Source organism: Oreochromis niloticus, linkage group LG18 (genome assembly GCF_001858045.2).
Source record: "Oreochromis niloticus isolate F11D_XX linkage group LG18, O_niloticus_UMD_NMBU, whole genome shotgun sequence".
NCBI lineage: Eukaryota > Metazoa > Chordata > Actinopteri > Cichliformes > Cichlidae > Oreochromis > Oreochromis niloticus.
Window position 1 is genome coordinate 26,667,903 of NC_031982.2, and position 22,981 is coordinate 26,690,883.

General features: G+C 38.0%; 1 protein-coding gene and 1 long non-coding RNA gene across 4 annotated transcripts; one reads left to right on the forward strand and one right to left on the reverse strand.

Moving 5' to 3' along the window:
- Positions 1–2,130: 2,130 nt before the first annotated feature.
- LOC100706127 (uncharacterized) lies at positions 2,131–21,263 on the reverse strand. 3 transcript variants are annotated; one of them, XM_025900081.1, is made up of 4 exons: positions 20,603–21,263; positions 4,141–4,440; positions 3,772–4,056; positions 2,131–2,266 (listed from the first exon to the last, which is right to left on the reverse strand). In XM_025900081.1, the coding sequence occupies exons 1-4, from the start codon at positions 20,649–20,651 to the stop codon at positions 2,136–2,138; spliced, it is 765 nt and encodes a 254-aa protein (XP_025755866.1). In that variant the 5' UTR covers positions 20,652–21,263; the 3' UTR covers positions 2,131–2,135. The 3 variants fall into 3 exon arrangements, 2 of the variants coding, with proteins under 2 accessions (XP_025755866.1, XP_025755865.1); XM_025900080.1 differs by lacking the exon at positions 20,603–21,263 and adding an exon at positions 6,386–7,428; XR_003214800.1 differs by lacking the exons at positions 2,131–2,266; positions 3,772–4,056; positions 4,141–4,440 and adding an exon at positions 10,976–11,118 and having other exon boundaries at positions 20,603–21,256.
- Positions 14,746–19,991, forward strand: LOC109195677 (uncharacterized). Its single transcript, XR_002057240.2, has 2 exons — positions 14,746–15,488; positions 18,354–19,991. It is a non-coding gene; the product is annotated as an uncharacterized LOC109195677 (long non-coding RNA).
- Positions 21,264–22,981: the final 1,718 nt, after the last annotated feature.

The window sequence follows — 22,981 nt, forward strand, 5'->3', positions numbered from 1 at the left end:
CTGCACTTTTGTTCCTCTGACTTGTCTTTGAGTGGTCCAGAAAACATTAGCGCCACATGCTGTTTGAAGCGGCGCCAGGCGTCGGGTAGGTTGGACGAGTCTCAGTCCATTCTCGGGGCTGGTACACCGTAGGCTTCCATTTTCTTCCTTCTTTCTGTTTTCTTTTCTTTTTCTTTTTCTTTTTTTCGAGTGGGTCCGCTGAGGAGTTACTCACTCTGACACCATGTCACCTTATGTACGCAAACACGCGTTGCAACTTCTTATCTGGTGCGCGTCTTTTATTTTGACAGCGAATGCGCACCTGCGAACCACTTATGTGCACCCCTGTAAATAACAATGTTCTGCCGGGTGTGTTGTTGGTTTTCCCTCGATTTCTGAGTCGACAAGCGCCTTTGTTACTGGGACCAGTAATTTTAAGAAAGACCCCCATTAGAACCCATGAGAAATGCAAGAAATGCATTATTGCTCAGTCTGCAATATCTTTCCCAGAACAAACACCAATTGCAAAGAACATACTAAAAATAAACCTGAAAAATCTGTTTAGAACAGCGTACTATGTTGCAAAGAGTGAACTACCACTGGCAAAATTTAGCAGTCTTTGCAAACTTCAAAAAGCAAATGTCCTAGATCTTGGTTCCACTTATCTCTTACCCTTGACTTCAGTGGAAATTTCAATTTCAGGCTCCGACACAGACTGATTCATGTTCTACACAGTTCTTACAAGTTCACAGAAATTTCTGTTGAATTAGAACCAAGTATTTGAGTTGATGATTGTAATTTTTATGCAATGTTGTAATTTGTGTTTCAACAATTTTTTGATTAATGTTTTGTTTCTGTTACAATATTATACTTTAATGTATAATATTGTAAAGGAAACAAAACAGGAAACAAAACATCAATCAAAAAATTGCTCTCTTTTTTATTCAGGCTACTTAAATTTATTTTGGGTTACCAAAAACTGAAGAGTCCCTGCCCGAAGGACTACCAGGGATTTTGAAATTTTGCGAGCCCTGCAGTGTGATAAAGGAGGGCAATGTAAACTCTCTGGCTTTCATAGCTCCAATGTACAACATGGAATGTTTTACACCAACAACAGCAGCACATTGTTAAACCTGGAGCACTGTCACGTTTGTCCTATTGAAACCGCACATTCTTTCATTGCGAAAGTGAACACATGAATGTACTTCATTGCCCTTTTCAAATTTCATTTTTGTGAGCTTTTTGGATACCATTTTTAGCTCACTGTAATTTCAGTAAAAACAAATTACTTTCTTTTAGTTCTGTGTCCAGCTTTTTAGATTTCTCTGAATGTTGCTCGTGATTTGCCCCTTTTGAAAATGTGGAATGTGGACAAAAAATGTGGACATTCCCTTTCAGTAAACGTAGAAACAGTAAAGGTAGAAATCTCAGTATGAATCAATTTTATTGTAAATAGCTCTAATAGGTTAGGTCTTATAGGCCTAACTGTTTAGGCCACTAAACTAAACCCAGTCATAAGACAAATGCACTGATCTAGAGAGGGGCTGCCATAATAGGCCAGTTCAAACTGGGCGAGTCCCCTCACCCTCTGTGCTCTATTTCAGCTTTGCATTGCTTACTGGGTAAGACCCGTAGGATCAGAGATTAAGATTTTTTTAAACACAGGGCCGATCCAGTCTTCCTGTATTGGGGTGCTGGTCCCACAAGATCAACAAATATTAAAATAACACAAAAATACAGGTCATCCACTGCCCTCTGCTGGTGATATCGAAGACACATGTAGAATAGAGCAGAATAGAATAGAATAGAATAGAAAAGCGCTTTATTGTCATTGTACACATACAACTAAATTAAGGTGCTGCCCACCAACTGTGCCACAATAAAATAAAAATAGTAGACAGCAGGAATAAATAGCAAACAGGAGAAATGTCTACAATCAAGACTGATATAAACCAAACATTCAAAAGTCAAAAACCTGCTCAGCCTCCCAGACACTTTTTCCTAAGATGAAATCCTAAAAAAAACATATCAGCAAGTTCTATTTATAAATTAAGCATTTGGTGGACTTCATTGACAGCTAATCACACATGCCCTGTGAAGTTCTTGTAAAGGTACATGCACAGTTTTATGCATAGATGTGCGTCCTTTTTTTTTCTTTAGTTTTGCTTCTGAAGTTTCTCTATGAGGTGAACACTGATGAAAGCAGACACCATGATGATCAGACCAACAGAGAACACGACTGTCTTCACCATACAGAAGGAGACACCGTCAGAGAAACTCTCAGAACCTGAAACACAGAGCAAAAGCAGACTTTGACTTTACAGCACATTGGGAAAGGATAAAACCAGCAATACCTCTCACTGGATGTGGATACCATTTGATTCAAAATGTAATTGTCATTATATATGTTTTACAGTCTGTAATAGTAGAAAACAGGAGGAGTGATACACCTGCTTAGGGATGGGTATCGAAAACCGGTTCTTGTTGAGAACCGGTTCCCACTGTTTCAATTCCTTGGAATCGTTTGCCATTTTTGCAAACGATTCCCTTATCGATTCCAGTCGCCCCAAATGACGTCACCACGTTGCGGAGCGTACCTGGCAGGAAACACGGCGCCTAAGCGGCTCAAACGCTTAAAAGTTTGTTTATACTTTACGAGAACGGATTGTCATCCGTTCAGGGCAACTTGCAATACTTGCAAAGTAGATATTTCATTAAGGGAGGAAACACTACGAATATGCAAAAGCATTTGCTCACAAAACACGCGATGAACTTAAATGAATGTCTTTAATTCCGCTCCGGACTCGTGAATCTCAACCCAGCAGCAGCAGCGGTAACGTTTGCACGTCATCTCCCGTTAATGCGGCAGGTAAATAATCAACTAACAGTGCATATTATGTTAGCGCGATCTGCTTTATTACAAAACCTTCCATTGTGCATTTAGGTGACCATGATGAGAGAGACAGACAGAGTCTGACTGGCGCTCGCTGGCAGTTGTCGCTGCAGTCTACCGGTAGCATCTCTTTTCAGGCCCGCATGTCACCGAGCAGTGACTAGTTTGTGGTCAAAGCCTTGCAGCCATTTGCCACAGCAGATGGTAAGTGAATGTGTTTAATTGTAGGCAGGGACATTACTGGATATTCTTGTGTAATTGCTACAGAATAATTTATGTTATACTTTGTTATTGCTACAGAAGAATATTTATTTTATTATTTTACAATTTTCCCCGGGGACCCTGTGACACCCCATTGAAGAGCCGTAGGCTGTGGATCTCTTAAGATCTCACTGTTGGGTTTGTAAGGCCATGTTACTCCTAAATTTCTATCTTGTTGAAAAAGAAGATATAAAACAGTTCTAAGCTAATCGACCTTAGTGTTCTCCTTTTTAAAAACATCGATAAGAGAATCGATAAAGAATCGAATCGTTAAACAGAATCGAAAATGGAATCGGAATCGTTAAAATCTTATCAATACCCATCCCTACACCTGCTGCTGTCAGACCTGCAGGTATCAGGCTGTGATGTTCTCCTTTATAGTGGACAGAAATTGCTTTTTTTGGAGTGGCACAAATAATTTGTGTGGCATCTTATTGAATGCAGAACAGCTGATTCACAATTCAAGTATTTAAGGCCCTTCCTACATTCAAGTATTTGGACTGGATTGTGGATGCTTTCTATCACAATGAAAAGACATGTAGTTAGACATGGGGACAACATGCAAACATCACATAGCAAGTCCTTTAAAAATCTGGTTATTTCAGCTTTTCATTCATTATTATGACATTTATTCTCACCTGTCTCTGTTTCACAGTAAGATTTGAGCACCTTCATGGTTTGATTCCAGCTCACTTGGTTGCTGTGATTACAGAAAATGGTGTCTTGGTGCAGGTAAACACTTAAAGAGGAAAATTTTGTTGTGGCCTTCACATCCTTTTCTCCTGCATGAGAGCAGATTTTACCATCACATCTAAAACTACTGCTGATGTTAAAGTCCACTGTGCTGCAGGTCACAGTCAGGTTACAGGAGTCTGAGCTGGTGGACACAGGGTCCACTGTCAGGTCAGCAGGAGCCACTCGATCTGGGGAACAACGGGTGTGAAAGTATTAAAAACAGGTCTATGATATGTTAACACTTCAAAATAATAATGAAAAACAAAACCTACCTTGAACTATGACCTTGTATTCAGCCACCCTTTGCTCTTGTTCGCCGACCACAACTGCTTTATAATCTCCACTGTCACTGTGTTGTACTTTCTTTAATTTCAAAGAGCAATTTTGTCCAAACAACTCAGCCCTTCCTGCATATTTCTTATACACGAATGGATCTCTATTAAAAACACATTTAGCTATATTGTTACTGGAATTACATTTCCAGAACAAATCTGTCTGTTCGTCAAGTTTAACAGGTTTCTCTGTATCCAGGTGTAAGTCCTTTCCATGCAGCACAAACACATGTTGGAGACCTAAAAGAAAAGGAAAAACAAAACATATCAGTCATGAACATCCAGCTCCATTTATGTTAAATCAAACACAAATGCAACACAAAAAGGACCTGACACACACGGCATTGCAGTGCTGTGAATGTTTTGGTTTGTTTTTTATTATATTTTTTTTCACCACAGCTTTTCACCTGCCTTCTGCTGCTCTGCACACCTCACAAAGCACTTTGGTCAGGTCCTGGTAGCCTACTCGCACAGGGGGAGGCATGAGTGGATGATGGAGACCATCTTTGTTGGTCAACCTCCCCTGACACCACCTGCTGCTCCTCCCTATTGTTTGATTATTTTCATTATTGTTTAGTCACAGCTAACTGCTTGAGTTTGTAGCATCCACCAAACAATAATCAGTTTCACATTTCAGATAAAGCTGTTGTGGAAAACCTGAACTTGTCATGAGATACAGCTTCCATCTCACTTCGGACAGCCCACCTCTCATATCTTCAGATATGATCAAATATATGACACCAATCTAGTCTTACTACTAAATTAACAGCTGCGAAAGAGTTCCAGCAATCTTTCATTCTAGTTTATACGTCAACCAAAGGTCAGGACATAGTTAGGATTACTTTGAAAGTTGCATTCTTGGCCTCGCACACACTTAAAAAAACATATTTGTAATTTTTTTGTCCACCCGCACCTGCAACTTTCTGATTCTCTGATTTAGTGCTCAGTGAGATAGAATTATTATAGTGGGTAACAGTTTTTTTTTATTAGTGTTGATGTTGTAAGTGTTGTCACCAAATTTAACCAAAAATCATCAATGAAGGAATCAACCATGAAAAATGAAAAGAAGACTGAGATGAAGTTATACAACATTTAAAAGCCTTAATCTTAACCTTTCAGACCCAAACTGTCTGTTTCCAGTCTGTAACTCCTCCTATCCTTCACCACTGTCAAACACTATTGCATCTTGATAATAACTGTTTTTTGGTAGTAAATTAAGTTTCTATTTCACTACTACAACAGATGGCGGATGTAAGTCCGTTCCATGAAGTACAAGCACATTTTCAGACCCTATAAAGACCTGAAGAGACACGTAAGACGTAAAGTCTTCTACTCACACCTCATTTGTTTTAATTATTTGTATAGTGTTTGTTTTTATTATGATTGAAAATTAATGGGGAACTAGTTGCTTTAAAATGATTTATTAAGCAGCTCTTTTACCTCTTTTATAGCAGGGTGAGATTTTACACAGTTCACAGTGTTGTTAAGAGGTCAAAATATGAAAAGTTGTTAGCAGTTGCTCCTCATCTGTGCCTGAAATCAGCCTTAAACTGTGATGTTGTTTTGAACTTTTCAGATAAATGTATCTTATACTCTTTGCTTTAAATAGCAAACATATAACTCATATAACAGGACAGTGCTTAATAATTCTCAAGATTCTCCATTTACACTACTTCTCTTTTATTAATTCAATAGCACATCTTCACCCAGGACAGAGAACTATTTTGAAAAACATTATCTGAGACACAATGACATTTCTTCCACAGTGTTTTTTTCCTCCCCTCTCACCAAAAACAAAATTGGCCTGTTAGGACACACTGGTTTACACGGGTACAGAAGCTCATTGGATGTGCTTTGGATGTGTTGGTTCTATTTCCTTTCACAACCAGGAAACAGAGTCACTGCAAGAAAGAGGAAGTGACTATTTTTAGATTGACTAACTTGTCAGAGCTTATTCAGCCTGTCAAAGACACAGCTCTGATTAAACTCTTGACTAATGTAGTTCGAGACATTAATCAAGTCTTTTACCCGCTGCAAAAAATGAAAGATACTTTTTGCAGAGAACACTATTATAAAAGAAAACATTTGCACTTTTCGTCTGTCAGTTATGTCCCTGTTGAAGTAAAGAAGCAGTTGTTATATACTGCTACTATATGTGTGCTAATATTTAGACATTTTTTCCTACCTTCAGCCTCACTGCAGGACAGCAACACAAGAATCACAAAGAAAAACATTCTAGAGTCTCGAGGTTTCTCTGAAATGCAACAACGTGGAAGTATTTTATACCACTGACAGCAGAACAGGGTCAGCCCCTTCTCACAGCTGCGTTCTTCTTCTACACAGACCAACAGTGCAAAAGTGAACTATCTTTGAGCTGTGCTAGTTTTAGCTCTGAGATAACCCTAGTTTTACAGTAACACTGCCTTTGAGCAGAAAGAGACGACAAAACAGAAGCCATGACTCAGTCTGACAGTATCAGCCTGCAGGAACAAACTTATTGATTTCTTCCTGCAGATTTTTGGGGTCATGTGTGAGAGTTAGTGAGCTAATGTGCGAGTCCCGTGCACTGCAAGTCACGGTGAGATTACAGGAGTTTTTAAACAGAGAGTCCAATCAGGCCAATCAAAGCAGAAGATGTAATATGATGATCTGAATGCATGAATTGACTTCATGAAATATCAGATGTCTGTGGGTTTTTCATTGATAATGTAAAATTCTGGATTCAGTGCTTGCTGGATTTAGCCTGTACAATAGCTATGAACATCCCCCAAATCCCCCCAAACAAACATAAATGAGAACAGTTTATATATTAACAGCTAAAAATAAAAATTTTAAACGTATTATCTCCCACATCACAAGTCACTCGGTGCCCTCTTCTGGTCACATTGAGGAAAGTTCAGGGTTCAGAGATGTTAATCCTGCATCGTGGAAAAGAAATCAGAAACACACTCCAGCCGATCCAAGACAGAAGAAACTTGTATTTAAGAAAAAACTTTAAAAAGTGATACATAACCTTTATTTTTTATAAATTATTCAGCACTTTTATCACAAATGTCTTTTCTGACCCATTTTGACTTGACCATGTTTATACGTCGTATAGCCTTAAAAATCTTAATGTGTGTGTGTACCTGTTTGAGGATGGGTTAACTTTGTATTATATTTGATTTGATTTGACTGTATCTTTTCTGTTAAGGATTGTTCTTTGGTTAAAGGATTTGTTTATGTAATTTTTAAGGTATTCTTTTCCTTTTTGTGTATAATCCTGCTGATTTTATCCCCTTTGCATCCAGGCTGAGAGCTGAATGTAGTGGAGGGTCTTCTATGTGTCTGTGTGTGGTGCTGGGTTCCCTCACAATTGAATGCATGTGCACAAGTGCCTGCAGTGATCCATTTATTTTTATTTGTTGAATCCATCTCCCCCTCATGTTGACCATTCTCAGCTGCTGGTAAGCCTCAGTCCTGAACTCTCCTTCCCTTTGTGGTTTGATGTGTAGAGTTTGAAAAATGTTTTTTTTCTATTAATAAAGTTAAACTTTTGAAAGGTGGGATCACGTCTCTCACCTCATCTTAGTGCACCTTACTGAAGCTTTTACACATTTCCTTGGGTCACATTCCTAAGGTGGTGTTGTTGACAATTTTTGGCTTCCCAAAACATGGTGGGAATAGTGAGTGTGCAAATATGCAAATGTCTATACTTACAAAACATTTGCAATACCTAATTTTGAGCTGTATAACACAAAAATCTGCATAAAAATTTGCAAACCCCCAAAACGTGTTAACCTGTGTAGTTATCTACCACTGGTGTCTATAACTTCAAATTTTTCTAAAATTATATTAGTTATATGCGTTAGTGGAAATCTCCTTCTCTATTTTTGCTTCTTAATCTTCTCCATAATGTGGACACTGATGACAGCAATCACCATGATGATCAGACCAACAGAGAACACGACTGTCTTCACCACACAGATGGAGATACCTGCAGACATGAGCAGAAATAATGAAACACACTAAGTAAATTCAAAGTACAGTTTCTTTTGTCTGACTCAAGAAATGTTTTACATTTCAGAAATACAGGTCATTTATTTTTCAGTGTCTCCAAAGTGTATTCAGCATTCCAGAGGAAAAAATGAGTGTTATGAAACGGCTGTGTGCAGGCAGGAAAAAGACCCAAAGTGCAGACTCCGGAGACAAACATGAACTTAAACAGCTTTAATGCTGAACTCAAAAGCAACAAACTTCCAAATAAACTTACGCAGGCAGGCAGGCAGGCAGGCAGACAGAACACACAGCAAGATGAGGGTAAATAAGGGTAGATCACGACACGAACACAGAGAAACACAAGGCTTAAATACACAGAGGGAGCAATCAGGGAATGGGAAACAGGAGGGAAACAGCTGGGGCAACTCAGGCCTAACGAGACAAAGGAAGCAAAACCAGACACATTAACATAAGACATGGACCTTCAAAGTAAAACAGGAAACATAACACAGAGACGCAGACTTGACACGGGGATACAGCAACTATGGATGACAGACAGAAAACCAGAACATTAAAACTCTAACAAAACCCACACAGAGAACCTAAACTAAGAATAAACCTATAACCCATAATATAATGAAATAAACAAAATCAAAGAACCAAAACCACAAAACACTGGGTCGATGACCCAGGCACCCTAACATGAGCCTTTATTGTGACTGATTTAGATTCCAAACAATATACAAAACCAAAACTTCAGACAGGAAGCATCACTAGGAAACTCACAGGCCTGACAGCAAACAATACAGAGCACAGCAAGTGACACCATGACAAAGGACACTGAAGTTTATATACAGTTAGGTCCATATATATTTGGACACTGACACATTTTTTTTTTAATGTTTGCTGAAACATATTCCAATTAAAGTTATATGGATATGGACATAATGTTCAGACTCTCCGCTTTCATTTGAGAGCATCCACATTCAAATTGGATGAAGGGTTTAGGAGTTTTAGCTCCTTAACATGTCCCACACACTTTTTAAAGGAGTCAAACGTAATTGGACAATTGACTCGAAGGTTATTTCATGGGCAGGTGTGAGCAATTGCTTCATATTTTGTTATCAATTAAGCAAATAAATAGCCTGGAGTTGATCTAAGGTGTAATGCTTGCATTTGGAAAATTTTGCTGTGAACAGACAACATGCAGTCAAAGGAGCTCTCCATGCAGGTGAAACAACATCCTTAAGCTGCGAAAAAAGAAAAATCCCATTTGAGAAATTGCTACAATATTAGGAGTTGCAAAATCTACAATTTGCCAACCAAGAGAACAGCAAACTCCAGGATGTAGGAGTATCTACGTCTACCATAAAGAGAGGAAGGGCCCACAAACAAACAGCAACTGAAAGCCTCTGCAGTAAAAACCTGGCAGAGCAACAAAAGGAGAAAACCCAGCATCTGGTGATGTCCATGAGTTTAAGACTTCATGGTGTCATTTCCAGTAAAGTATTAGAAATTAACATTTTATTTTCAGTATTTTAACTTTTCCAATTACTCTTGAAATGCCTCTGAAATGAATTGATTGTGAGGAACTAAAATGATTTCATCCCTCGCATTTTATACAGTCTTTTTATTTAATCCACTAAGTTAAATTTTAAAGTCTGCACTTCAATTACATCTGAGTAGTTTCATTTAAACTCATTGTGGTAATGTACAGAACCAATTTAGGTTGGCCTAATTTGGTTCTGACCGGGTTGTTACAAATGAATGATTTTATTTAATAGACATGAACAGGAGCATCAGAGATTGTGATTTTCCGAGCAGGTTTTGTTGTCAACTTTAAAAATCTGATCTGATCCATCGGTCTTACACTCTAGTAATCAGAATATTTTCGATTTTGGATTTTCTCATCAAAAGAAAAATAATAAATCTGTCAAATTTGGTACAGATTTAATTTTTCTCATGTAATCAGTATTCAAAAAAACCTATACCAAATGCAGCCTATGTATGAGTATGTATATGTATGAGGAAAACAGAGTTAATTATTCTTCAAGCAGTCAACTACTACTAAGGTATTTAGCACAGGTTTTGAGATTGTAATTAAAATTGTATTCCAGATCAATAGAAGCAGACACAAGCTTCAAAATACCTGGTAACTTTTGAATGGATGTGCTCAATATGGGTCAGCTCATTGGTTGCAACTGTCCCACCAAATGGTCAAGACATGACTTTGCAAAATGTACAAATGAATGTGATGTCTTTGAATCTTACCTGGTTTTTCCTTGCAATAAAGTTTGATCTCCTCCTTAGTCTGTTCCACGCTCACTTGGTTGCTGTGATTACAGATGATGAAGTCTTGCTGCAAATAGACAACGAGATTGGAAGAATAGGTTTTGGCCTTAAAGCTTCCACTTTGTACCAGAGAGCAGTTTTGGGCATCACATGTCCAAATGCTGCTGATTTGAGAATCCACTGTGCTGCAGGTCACAATGAGGTTTCAGCAGTGTGAGCTGCCGGACACAGAGTCCACTGTCAGGTTAACTGGAGACACTGGATCTGAAGAGTAACAGGCATGAAGAGATTTAAAACAGGTCTGTACCTTATCAACATTTCAAAAGAAAATTGTAAAACGGGATCTACCTTGGACTATGACCTTGTATTGAGCTACATTTTGGTCTTTTCCCTGAACCACAACTGCAGTATAATCTCCACTGTCACTGTGTTGTACATTCTTTAACAGCAAAGAGTAATTTTGTCCAAAGACCTCAACTCTTCCTTCATATTTGTCAAACACGACTGGATCATTATTAAAACCATATCTAGCTACATTGTTAGTTTCATTAAATTTCCAGAACAAAACAGTTTTTTTGTCTAGCACAACAGATTTCTTTATATCCAGGTGTAAGTCCTTTCCATGGAGGAGAAACACATGTTGGAGCCCTAAAAGAAAAACAACAAACCTGATGTCAGAATCATCTTATTAACATGCAACTGGAAGTCTCTCAAATTAAATACAGTAGATATTTTTTTCTTTATTTTTATTATTGTTTTGTCAACAATTTTATATAATCTGTTTATGTTTATAATTAAACATATTTATTGGTGTAAATATGTTTAATTGCTATTCAGCTGTAATAAAACACCCTTACATCAATCAGACATCTCTAAAATGAATATAGATTTGTGTGTAACTTGCCACACATCGTCCTTCAGTTACATTTTGTCTAGATCATTTCCAACAATAAAATATGGACTTCACAGATTAACCTTTTGAAAATCAGTTCCTATTAGAAGTTATGACTTCCACACAACTTTGGATGGTGCACCTCTAATATCTAGAGCTCATTAAACTAACCAAACTGAACATGTTATTTTTTTTTTCAGTTTGGTTAGTTTGTGCTTCCCTCCATGACAGAAATAGGGAAGCTACACCCCCAAACCTGTACAGAATGTGTTTGCTCCCAGACCACGTCAAAGAACCAAACCAAAAATCAGCAATGAAGGAATCAGCCATGAAAAATGAAATGAAGACTGAGATAAAGTTATAAAACATTTGAAAGCCTTACTCTTATTCTTTCAGACCCTAACTGTCTGCTTCAACATTACACAGTATTTCTTGTCTATCAAAAAAAATAATAATAATAAAAAATTAAGTTTAAAAGTAAAGACTAATTTTGTCTAAATAACTCAGCCTGTCTTTCACATCTGTCAAACACTATTACATCTTCATAATAATAGTTACCAACATTGTTAGTGGTAGTAAATAAGGTTTCTTTTTGTCTACTACAACACATTTCTTTATGTCCACATCAGGGCTGGACTGGAACAAAAATTCGGCTAGGCATTTTGACTTGAGACCGCCCATCAGGTATTATAGGAAAAGCCATAAAGCCTTTGAATGAAAACAAATCCTGTTGTACGGGACAAATCGCATTCCTTTTCACCTCAATACAGACACCTCAATACCATTTTCTTCTGTTTGTCTGTGTTAAGATTGCTTTCAGAGCCTTTGCCCTAGCAAGGGGCTGCACCGACCTCCTCGGCTGTTCCAGCCCAATCCACCGCCTCTCATTGTTTATACAGTTACAAAACAAACAAACAAACAAAAAAAGATCAGACATGCCCATCGGGCAATTGCCGGGTGGTCCGATGGTCAGTCCAGCTGTGGATATTGTGATCCTCTGAGCAGGTTTTGTTGTCACCTTTAAAAATCTGATGTGAGTTTCTGCCGTCAGTCTTACACTCACTCTAGTAATCAGAATGTTTTAGATTTTGGATTTTCTCATTAAAAAACGATGAGAAATCTGTCAAATTTGGTGATATATATATGAAATTTTTCTCATGCCGATCAGTATTTTCAAAAACCTATATGAAAATTCAGCCCATGTATGAGCAAAACAGAGTGAATTATTCTTCAAGATTGGTTGCAACTGTCCCACCAAAGGGTCAAGACATGATTTTGCAGAATGTACAAATGAATGTGATGTCTTTGAATCTTACCTGGTTTTTCCTTGCAATAAAGTTTGATCTCCTTAGTCTGTTCCACGCTCACTTGGTTGCTGTGATTACAGACAATGAAGTCTTGCTGCAAATAGACAACGAGATTTGAAGAATAGGTTTTGGCCTTAAAGCTTCCTCTATCTACCAGAGAGCAGTTTTGGGCATCACATGTGAAAATACTGCTGATATGATAATCCACTGTGCTGCAGGTCACAATGAGGCTACAGGAGTCTGAACCGCTGGACACAGAGTCCACTGTCAGGTTAACTGGAGACACTGGATCTGAAGAGTAACAAGCATGAAGAGGTTTAAAACAGGTCTGTACCTTATCAACATTACAAAAGGAAAATGAAAACAGAGACCTACCTTGGACTACGACCTTGTATTGAGCTACCCTTTGCTCTTGTCCTCCAACCACAACTGCAGTATAATCTCCACTGTCGCTGTGTTGTACATTCTTTAACAGCAAAGAGTAATTTTGTCCAAAGACCTCAACTCTCCCTTCATATTTGTCAAACACGACTGGATCATTATTAAAACCACATTTAGCTACATTGTTAGTTTCATTAAATTTCCAGAAAAAGTCAGTCTTTTTGTCAAGTACAACAGATTTCACTACATTCAAGTATAAGTCCTTTCCACGGAGGAGAAACACATCTTGGAGCCCTAAAAGAAAAGAAAAACAACAAACCTGATGTCAGAATCATCTTATTAACATGTAACTGGAAGTCTCTCAAATTAAATACAGTAGATATTTTTTTCTGTATTTTTATTATTGTTTTGTCAACATTTTTATATAATCTGTTTATATGTTTATAATTAAACATATTTATTAATTTTTGTTGTGGTATTTTTCACCACAGCTTTTCACCTGCCTTCTGCTGCTCTGCACACCTCTCAAAGCATTTTGCTCAGGTCCTGGTAACCTACTCACACAGGCGGAGGCATGATTGGACGATGGAGACCAGCTGTGTTGGTCAGCCTCCCCTGATTCCACCCTATTATTTGATTATTTTCATTACTGTTTTGTCAAATCTAACTGCTTGCGTTTGTAGCACCCACCAAACAATAATCGGTTTCACACGTCAGATAATGCTGTTGTAGAAAACATGAACTTGTTATGAGATACAGCTTCCATCTCTCTTCAGACAGCCCACCTCTCCTATCTCGAGATATGACCAAATATATTAAACCAATCAAGTCTTATTAAATTAACAGCTGCAAAAGAGTTACAGCAATCTTTCACTCTAGTTTATATATAAACAAAAGGCCAGGACATAGTTAGGATTACTTTGAAAGTTGCATTTTTAAACTTTCTGACTTTTTCTCTTATTGTGCTAAGTGCTCAGTGAGATAAAATTATTATAGTGGGTAATTAAAAAAATATTAATATTGATTTTGCAAGTGTTGTGACATTTTTGTTACAACACTTGCAGGTGATTTTTTTAATCATCAATACAAGAATCAACCATGAAAAATGAAAAAGTGACTGGGATAGATTTATAAAACATCTGGAAGCCTTACTCTCAGCCTTTTACAGCCTTTAACTCAGCCTGTCCTTCACATCTGTCAAACACTATGACATCTTGATAAAAATGTTTTTTACCAACATTGTAGTAAATTAAGTTTCCTTTTGTCTATTACAACAGATTTCTTTATGTCTACATGTAAGTCCATTCCATGAAGTACAAACACATTTTCAGACCTTATAAAGACCTGAAAAAAAGACGTAAGACATAAAGTCATGTACTCACACCTCGTTTGATTTAATTATTTTTTTAGTGTTTTTCATTATGATTGGAAATTAATGAGCAATTAGCTGTTTTACAGTTAATTATTAGGCACCTCTGATACAAAGTTATGTGTTGTAAATAGTTATATATTGGACCTGGGCAAATAAATATAACTTAAAAAACCCCCAAAACAAATCTATGTCCAAACAACAGTATGTTCATCAATGCCATGGAATTCTGTAATATCAGCAATACGTCCCTTCTTTTCTGCTCAAACAAAGAAGTAATACATACCAATACAGCATCAAATCTTTAATAAATTTCTGTATCTGTTAAGAGATTTTCAAATGTTTCAAGTATTATTCCCACTTCTATTCATATGTTATTGAAAGTTTATCTTTAATTTCAGTGTTAATAGTTGTTTACCCATTTATTCTTTCCATTTAATCATATTTTACTGCTTCACTAGAAGTGAAGCTGAAGTAAAGACAAAAGCATAGTGTTCTCAGATATGATTTACCCAGGACATCTCCTCTGTACCTGGCTCTCTACGAGCCGTTTCACTCCCAGGAAGGGGAGAGCAGGACGTTCTTATCTATACACTCCCAAATACCAAGAGGGGCCCATTCTTCAGCCACACACACACACACTCTGAGATCATACACACACACACACACATACTCTGAAACGCTATAAATAAAGAACTGCCGCATACGCTGGTTGTGAGCCTGAGACAGCAGCGCTCACCCAGCGTGCGCACGTTGTTACCATCTAAACTGTTTTGAGTGTCTTTATTTCGCCTGAAGAATATCTTGTTTAAATATTTACTCCTTACATTTATTTGGTCCTCCGAGCCGGATTAGGACATTGAATTTTAACTAATTTTGTGCTCCAACAGAGTGACCTCGTCGTTTCCTGGATTCGTGAACCCACGCTGCAAAGTCTGTCAGCCTGTTTCTAGTGAAACAGTAAAGACCAACTACGTGAATTCGCCGTTGGCCAGCGTTTTTAGCAAGAGGTCCACGATCCCAGGGAGCGAGGAGGATTCTCTCTGACCGGCATTTTCATCCGAACCAGGTGAATATAAACACTCAAGAACACATTGCGGCTAAAATCGGTTTTTAGATTGACACGGTTCTTAAAAGACTCGTCCTTTAAGGACTGGAAGTCAGGGATCTCACTCTTATGAGTGAAAGGACTCGCCTGTAAGACGGAACTGGCAGTCCCCTGGGGGACTCGTTCCGCAATTAAAAGGCTGGAAGTCAGGGATCTCACTCTTACGAGTGAATGAAAATAAAGGGATCTCACTCTCACGAGTGAATGAAAATAAAGAACGTGTCAATTAAAATAGGATTATAGTACCGCGTGTGAAGTTCATGTGTTGTTGAAGAGTGAGTGACCTTTTGAATAGAAACAACAGGTTTCTGCACCACTCTTACTGTTTCCTGTGTTGACCGATGTACTGGTGAGAAGGGGTCAAAGGTTGCGCTTCAACGCATAAAATTAAGGCCGCCCTGGGTCTAGACCAGGGTAGAAGGCTGCCTTAATAACCTCCCCCGACTCTAATATCAGCGAAGGTCACACAGAGTGTATGTTGGCAGTATTAATAAATAAAAGCAAAACAAGGTGTTTCCAAATAAAATAAATCAAAATAAAATATAGGAAAAATAAAGTGTAATAACCAAAAGGTTAAATTAAATTGGAGCTTCTCTTTAGGGTATTCTAAATTGATAATAGAAGGATAACAACCTGTAAACTGGTATTAACAATGAAATATAGTTGGCAGGACGACCGTGCCTAGAATGGATAGAATGCATGAAACCAGATAACTCACACAAACACATATTAAATGAAATAGAGAGATGCATAAGGTATATTAAGGTTGTGTCATTGTTCAGCCAAAGAAAGTGTGTGAAAAGGAAAATGTCTCCAGCTTGGGAAAGGGTGAGACTGCAGCTCACCCTCAGCCCTTGGTGGACACAAATAAAATATTGTAATATACTATTGCTGTTATATAAAAAGATAATAACATTAATAATGAAATAATATTAAATATGAAGAGGCACCTCAGTCAGTTGTGATGTGAGGTGGATAATTGTTAAAAGTAATCTGTATCAAGCTTAAGGTTTGCTCAAATTCAGTATAATGACATATGAGATGAAGAAAATAAAGAAAATATGTAAACTAATTAAGTGCATAGAGACACTTGACCCGCTTGTAAACCTGTCATCCTAGATGAGATTTTGTTAAGATGAAGAGCAAACCTATACTACCAAGCTAATGAGCAAGATACACACTTTTTATTTTGTATTAATTTTTTGTTTTTCAGGGCAGAAGCTGCATGATATTAAAAGCTCACACATGCAGCAGTCTGTGATCTCAGTTTTTTCTCTCACACTTCTGCTTTGTTTCTGAAAGCAGTTCCTTTTCTTTTTGTGTCCCAACTCGTGTGTAAGGCCTTCATGCCATCAGCAACTTGTTTTTGTTTGTTTCTTGATGTTGCTTGAGTGAGGAATACTGTGACTTCTGAAACAGCTCTCTTCATGCAACTTCATGCTTGATGATGATAATTTCAGAGCCAGCTGAGAGCTGGGTTGAGAGCGATGCTTTGTTTTAAGTGACAAAGCAGAAAAGTTAAACTTAGTTTGTTTTTGTTTGTTTGTTTTGTTGGTTTGAAAAACAAATCTGTGATCATACTTGAGGATCACAGTGACACGAAATGATTAGGCACATGATTTACTGATGCCTAGTTTAAGAGCTGTGAGCTACGAGCTGTAAGCAATGCAAAGTTTTTCCCAACTTAGAAGTTTGACATATGTAACATGTATGAGATATATGAATTATTTTAAAACGAAATAGAAATTGTCCAAAATGCCTTAAGAAAATATGTGTGCCTGTGGTATGTGTGTAACAGGAACTACATGCCCATAAAAGGAGCTGACTGTGTCAAGGACGCAGACAGACAGAGAGACACACAGACAGTTAGTATGTTTTTTCAGCAGTACATCATTTTGCAAAAATTTGGCAGAATAGAGGTATGATTACTTCTACTGGCAATCCAGTGCAACATGGAAATCTTTTAAAGGCACAGCTAAAAAATGATTTGATGACCTGTAATGGTAATCCAATACTACCAAAATCCCTACACAAAACAGCAGCATTAGTGACACACGGTTCCACTCATGTGTCAACCGGAGGGAGATGGTAGATATAATCTCTAAACATCCCTTTACTCAAAAAATTTTGAAAATTCAGCAAAAGAATTTGTAAGAACATGCATGATATGTCAGAAGCATAATGCACAAGGGAATTTAAGACCTAAGAGAGGTCATTTTCCAACACCGCCACATCCTTTCCACACAATCCACATGGATTTCATTCAATTACATAAACACCAACAAGTGGAATACGCATTAGTAATAATAGACGTGTTCTCAAAATGGCCAGAAATCTACCCAGTAAAGAAAGCTGATGCGATATCTGTAGCCAAATGTTTATGTAATCATTTTATTCCAACATATGGAATACCAAGCCTTATAAGATCTGATAATGGCACCCACTTTGTGAATGATGTAATAGACAGAGTGTCTGAAGCTTTAGGCTTCAGCATAAAACACCACTGTTCATACCACCCACAAAGTGCAGGATTAGTAGAAAGAACTAATGGCACTATAAAACAAAGATTAAGAAAGTGTATGGAAGAAACAGGAAGACCATGGCCTGAATGCATAGGTCTAGTAAAAATGTGGATGAGATTAACACAAAACTCACAGAAACTAACACCATTTGAAATAGTACACGGGAGACCATTTCCCCTGCCAATCACCAGTGAACCCATAGATAAATCTATAAGAGAAACGACTCTAGCCGAATGGATGACAAGACTGTTAGAAAATAAAGAAATAGTCTTGGCTAACAAACTGCCGAGTGATTCTCTTCCAGTTTCTTGCAGGTTGAAACCAGGCGACTGGATCCTGATTAAAGTACTCCAAAGGAAAAACTGGAGCTCTCCAAGGTGGGAAGGCCCCTACCAGGTCCTGCTCACCACACCCACAGCATGCAAAATTGCTGAACGACCCTCGTGGATTCATCAAAGCCACACCAAAAAGGTTGAACCAATCCGAGAACCACAAACTCCCGAGCAGAAAAGTGAGCAATAAAGTCTAGACTGCAGACCGCTCTAACCTCTGGTGTTCACTTGGTGGGGAGAAGGGCTATCAGTGGCAACACTGAGACACTCGCTCCTCTTGCTGGGTGTCTACTCATTGGAGGCCAAGGGTGTGTCCACGGTCGAGAAGAGGAGAAACGCTCACAGAGGGAGACCTGATGGAGATGGAAATACTAAATGCAAACCAGGATGCCCCTGAGGGTGAGAAACCGCACAGACGACGTCGATGCTGGACAAGAGGATGCCAACTGACCACTGTCACAACGATGTGTTCCATGCTCGTGTTCACAGTATTCTTATCACTGGCCCTGGTAGGCATGAACACGGCCTGCACCAGCAACCCATGTGACCCACACTGCCCGAGGATTTACCGGCAGGCTCCAAATGTGACGTGCCCTGAAAGGGGAACCATTTTTAAGCTGCAGCCTATGCCCAGAAGAACGCGCAGCGCAACGAGAAACAAAGAAGTGGAGAACAATGCTGCACCTTCATACCTAACAACACTGCAGCTGACGGCAGTCTGACCAGAGCCCTGGAAAGACTGAAGACCCTGAATGAGAGAATGAAAGAACATTCTGGAGTGGACACTTCCATGTGGGACAGCTGGATGGACATGTTTGGAAAGTACCGCAGCTTAGTGTCATCAATCCTAGTGTCAATAGCTGTTTTTGCAGCCATATTGACCCTATGTGGCTGTTGTTGTATTCCCTGCATAAGATCCATGATCAACAGACTGATAGCCACAGCTATTACACCGGACCCTGTCGGCCAAAAAGAAATTATGACACTGCTGGAGCACGCCGACACTGACTTAAACACCGACGACGAAGATGAAGAAACAACCTGTAACTAAAAGAAAAAAGACACTCCTGTTAATAATGAAGCAACAGTTAAAAATGCACTGTCAAGAGACTGTATGCTGATAAAAGTTAAAATGTGTAAAACAAATTAACAACAGGAGGGATATGTTAAGAGATTTTCAAATGTTTCAAGTATTATTCCCACTTCTATTCATATGTTATTGAAAGTTTATCTTTAATTTCAGTGTTAATAGTTGTTTACCCATTTATTCTTTCCATTTAATCGTATTTTACTGCTTCACTAGAAGTGAAGCTGAAGTAAAGACAAAAGCATAGTGTTCTCAGATATGATTTACCCAGGACATCTCCTCTGTACCTGGCTCTCTACGAGCCGTTTCACTCCCAGGAAGGGGAGAGCAGGACGTTCTTATCTATACACTCCCAAATACCAAGAGGGGCCCATTCTTCAGCCACACACACACACACTCTGAGATCATACACACACACACACACATACTCTGAAACGCTATAAATAAAGAACTGCCGCATACGCTGGTTGTGAGCCTGAGACAGCAGCGCTCACCCAGCGTGCGCACGTTGTTACCATCTAAACTGTTTTGAGTGTCTTTATTTCGCCTGAAGAATATCTTGTTTAAATATTTACTCCTTACAGTATCTTACAAACTTTGCTTTACATAGCAAACATATATAACACTCAACACTAAATAAACTCATATAACAGTATAGTACTTAATAATTCTCAAAATTCTCAACTTGCACTACTTCTCTTCTCTTTTATTAACTCAATAACTAAAACATCTTTAAGGACAGAGAGCTATTTTGAAAAACATTATCTGAAGACACAAGGAACTTTCTTCCACAGTGTTTTCTTCCTCCCCGCTCAGAACCAGGAAACCTTCCAGCACATGAAACTGAGTCATTGCAAGAAAGAGGAAGTGACTATTTTTAGATGAACTAACTTGTCAAACCTTACTCAGGCTGTCAGAGACACAGCTCTGATTAAATTGTGATGTACTTCAAGATATTAATCAAGCCTTTTACCCGCTGCAATTAAATAACTGATACCTTTTGTAGTGAACACTATTATAAAAGAAAACATTTGCACTTTTCATCTTTGTCTGTTATGTCCCTGTTGAATTAAGGAAGCAGTTGCTATATACTTCTACTGTATGTGTGCTAATATTTAGACTTTTTTTTCCTACCTTCAGCCTCAGTGCAGGACAGCAACACAAGAATCAGAAAGAAAAACATTCTAGAGTCTCAAGGTTTCTCTGAAATCCAACAATGTGGAAGTGTTTTATACCACTGACAGCAGAACAGGGTCAGCCTCTTCTCACAACTGTGTTCTTCCTCTAAACAGACCAACAGTGCAAAAGGGAACTTTGAGCCGTGCTAGTTTCAGATCCAAGATAACCATAATTTCACAGGAACACTGCCTTTGAGCAGAAAGAGATGGCAAAACAGAAGCCGTGACTCAGCAGAAACAGTTGAAAATAAAATTTCTAAACATATGATCTCCCTGCAGCCCACATCACAGGTTATTTACTGCCCTCTTCTGGTCACATTGACGAAAGTTCAGGGTTCAGGGCTGTTAGTCCTCCATTGTGGAGAAGAATTCAGAAACACTGCTTTTGTTCTTGTATTTAAGAAAAAGCTTTAAAAACACAATTTTCTTTAAAAAGTGATACATAGCCTTTATTTTTTATAACTTAGCAAGAAAAAAAAGGAGCATTTATATCGCAGATGTCTTTTCTGACTCATTTTGACGTGACCATGTTTATATGTACTATGTTTGCACTGTATTTATTGCTACATCTAGTATAAAATTAAGTGATAAGTAAATAAATAAATTCTAATATGCAAAACTGTGTACCGCCTTTATCATAAAACACTTGCAAAGTCTTGTTTTCAAAATTTCTAAATCATATTCATGATCTCTTTGCAACATATGGAATGAAGAACACTCAGAGCATATATATAGATTTTATACAGCACACACAACACATTACAAACAACCAAACAGAATACCAGTGGTTAGAGAAGAAGGGTTTTTTTTTTAACTTCAAGGGTTTTTATAGAAGTGTGGGAACTATATGTTCAGTGTAATTGATGCACTATTTATTTTTGTCTCTCTAATTTCTCTATGATGTGGACACTGATGACAGCAAACACCATGATGATCAGACCCACAGAGAAAACAACCGTCTTTACCAAACCATCAGAAATACCACCAGAGAGACTCACAGAACCTGCAACACAAAGAAAAGGTAAAACAAACAAACAAACAAACAAACCAAAAATAATCAAAAGACCTTAAATGTAAAAACAGATTAAACTCTGAGTCAATCAAATGTAAACAACAATTAATTTCTCTAACAGAATTTGACTAGATTGTTTTGTCTAAATTTTATAGACCGACAATGTGCAAAGCAGGTATACAAATAACTTGATTTGCTTGTTTTACTCTTAGACTACCAGTCAAAAACAATAAAATAGCATCCAGAAAAATATTCATTCTCGTTCTGTGAAGTTATAATTCACTCTTGGTGTGAGAAGGTCACGTCAATTATTAATTTCTTTAAATGAAAGAAGTGTTATTTTAAGAAAAAAATCAAAATGATCATCATCAACACTTTCTCTTTCAGTCTTAGCAGCCAGTAGTGCACAAATATGTTCAATGTTCTTCATGTCTCTGGTCCAGCTGACCTGGTTGCTGTGGTCACAGATGACTGATAGATTTGACAGGTAAACATGGAGAGAAGCACCTGAGGTTGTAACCTCTGATTGCTCTCCTCCTTCCTGATAGCAGGTTGTGGTGTCACATGTAAAAATGCTGCTGATGTGAGCGTGCTTTGTGCTGCAGGTCACTGTGAGGTTACACGAGTCTGAGCTGCTGGACACAGAATTGACAGTCAGGTCGACCGGTGACACTGGATCTGAGGGGGGAGGAGGTGTTTAAAGTAAAATACACGTCAGTGGTTACTCGCCATCAATGTCTGACAAGTTGCAATACTTACCTTGAACCGTGATGTTGTATTCAGTTAATTTTACTGTATCTTGAGGCCCTTTCACTTGTGCAGTATAAACTCCGCTGTCTGCCTCTTGAAGATTCTTCAGTTTTACAGAAAATTCAACCCTTCCAGAGTAATCATCAGTGACTGTTGGTTCTCTACCAAGTGAAAATGTTATTAAACTATTGTCAACCTTAAATGTCCACTTAAAAATAAACAAATATTTTGGAATTTCATCTTCCTTCACATCAAGAAGTACATCCTTTCTCTTCTGTACAAACACAAAAGTCACCGCACTGGACCCTGGAAAAAACAGAAGTCACATAATAGAATATCAGTGAAATATAATTTTAATCATTATTAATCATTTTGTAAATTTGTGCAGAAGAAATGAAATGAAAGAATGAAAGAAATCCATCCACATTAATATCACAGTTATCACAGTTTTCACTTAAAGTGAAATTTTAGAAAGCAGTTTTGGATTTTTTTTAATCCTAAACTGCTTTCTGGTTATTCAGACATAAAATTTCTTACCTGGTGTCTCGGTGCAGAACAACAGTGTCAGTATGA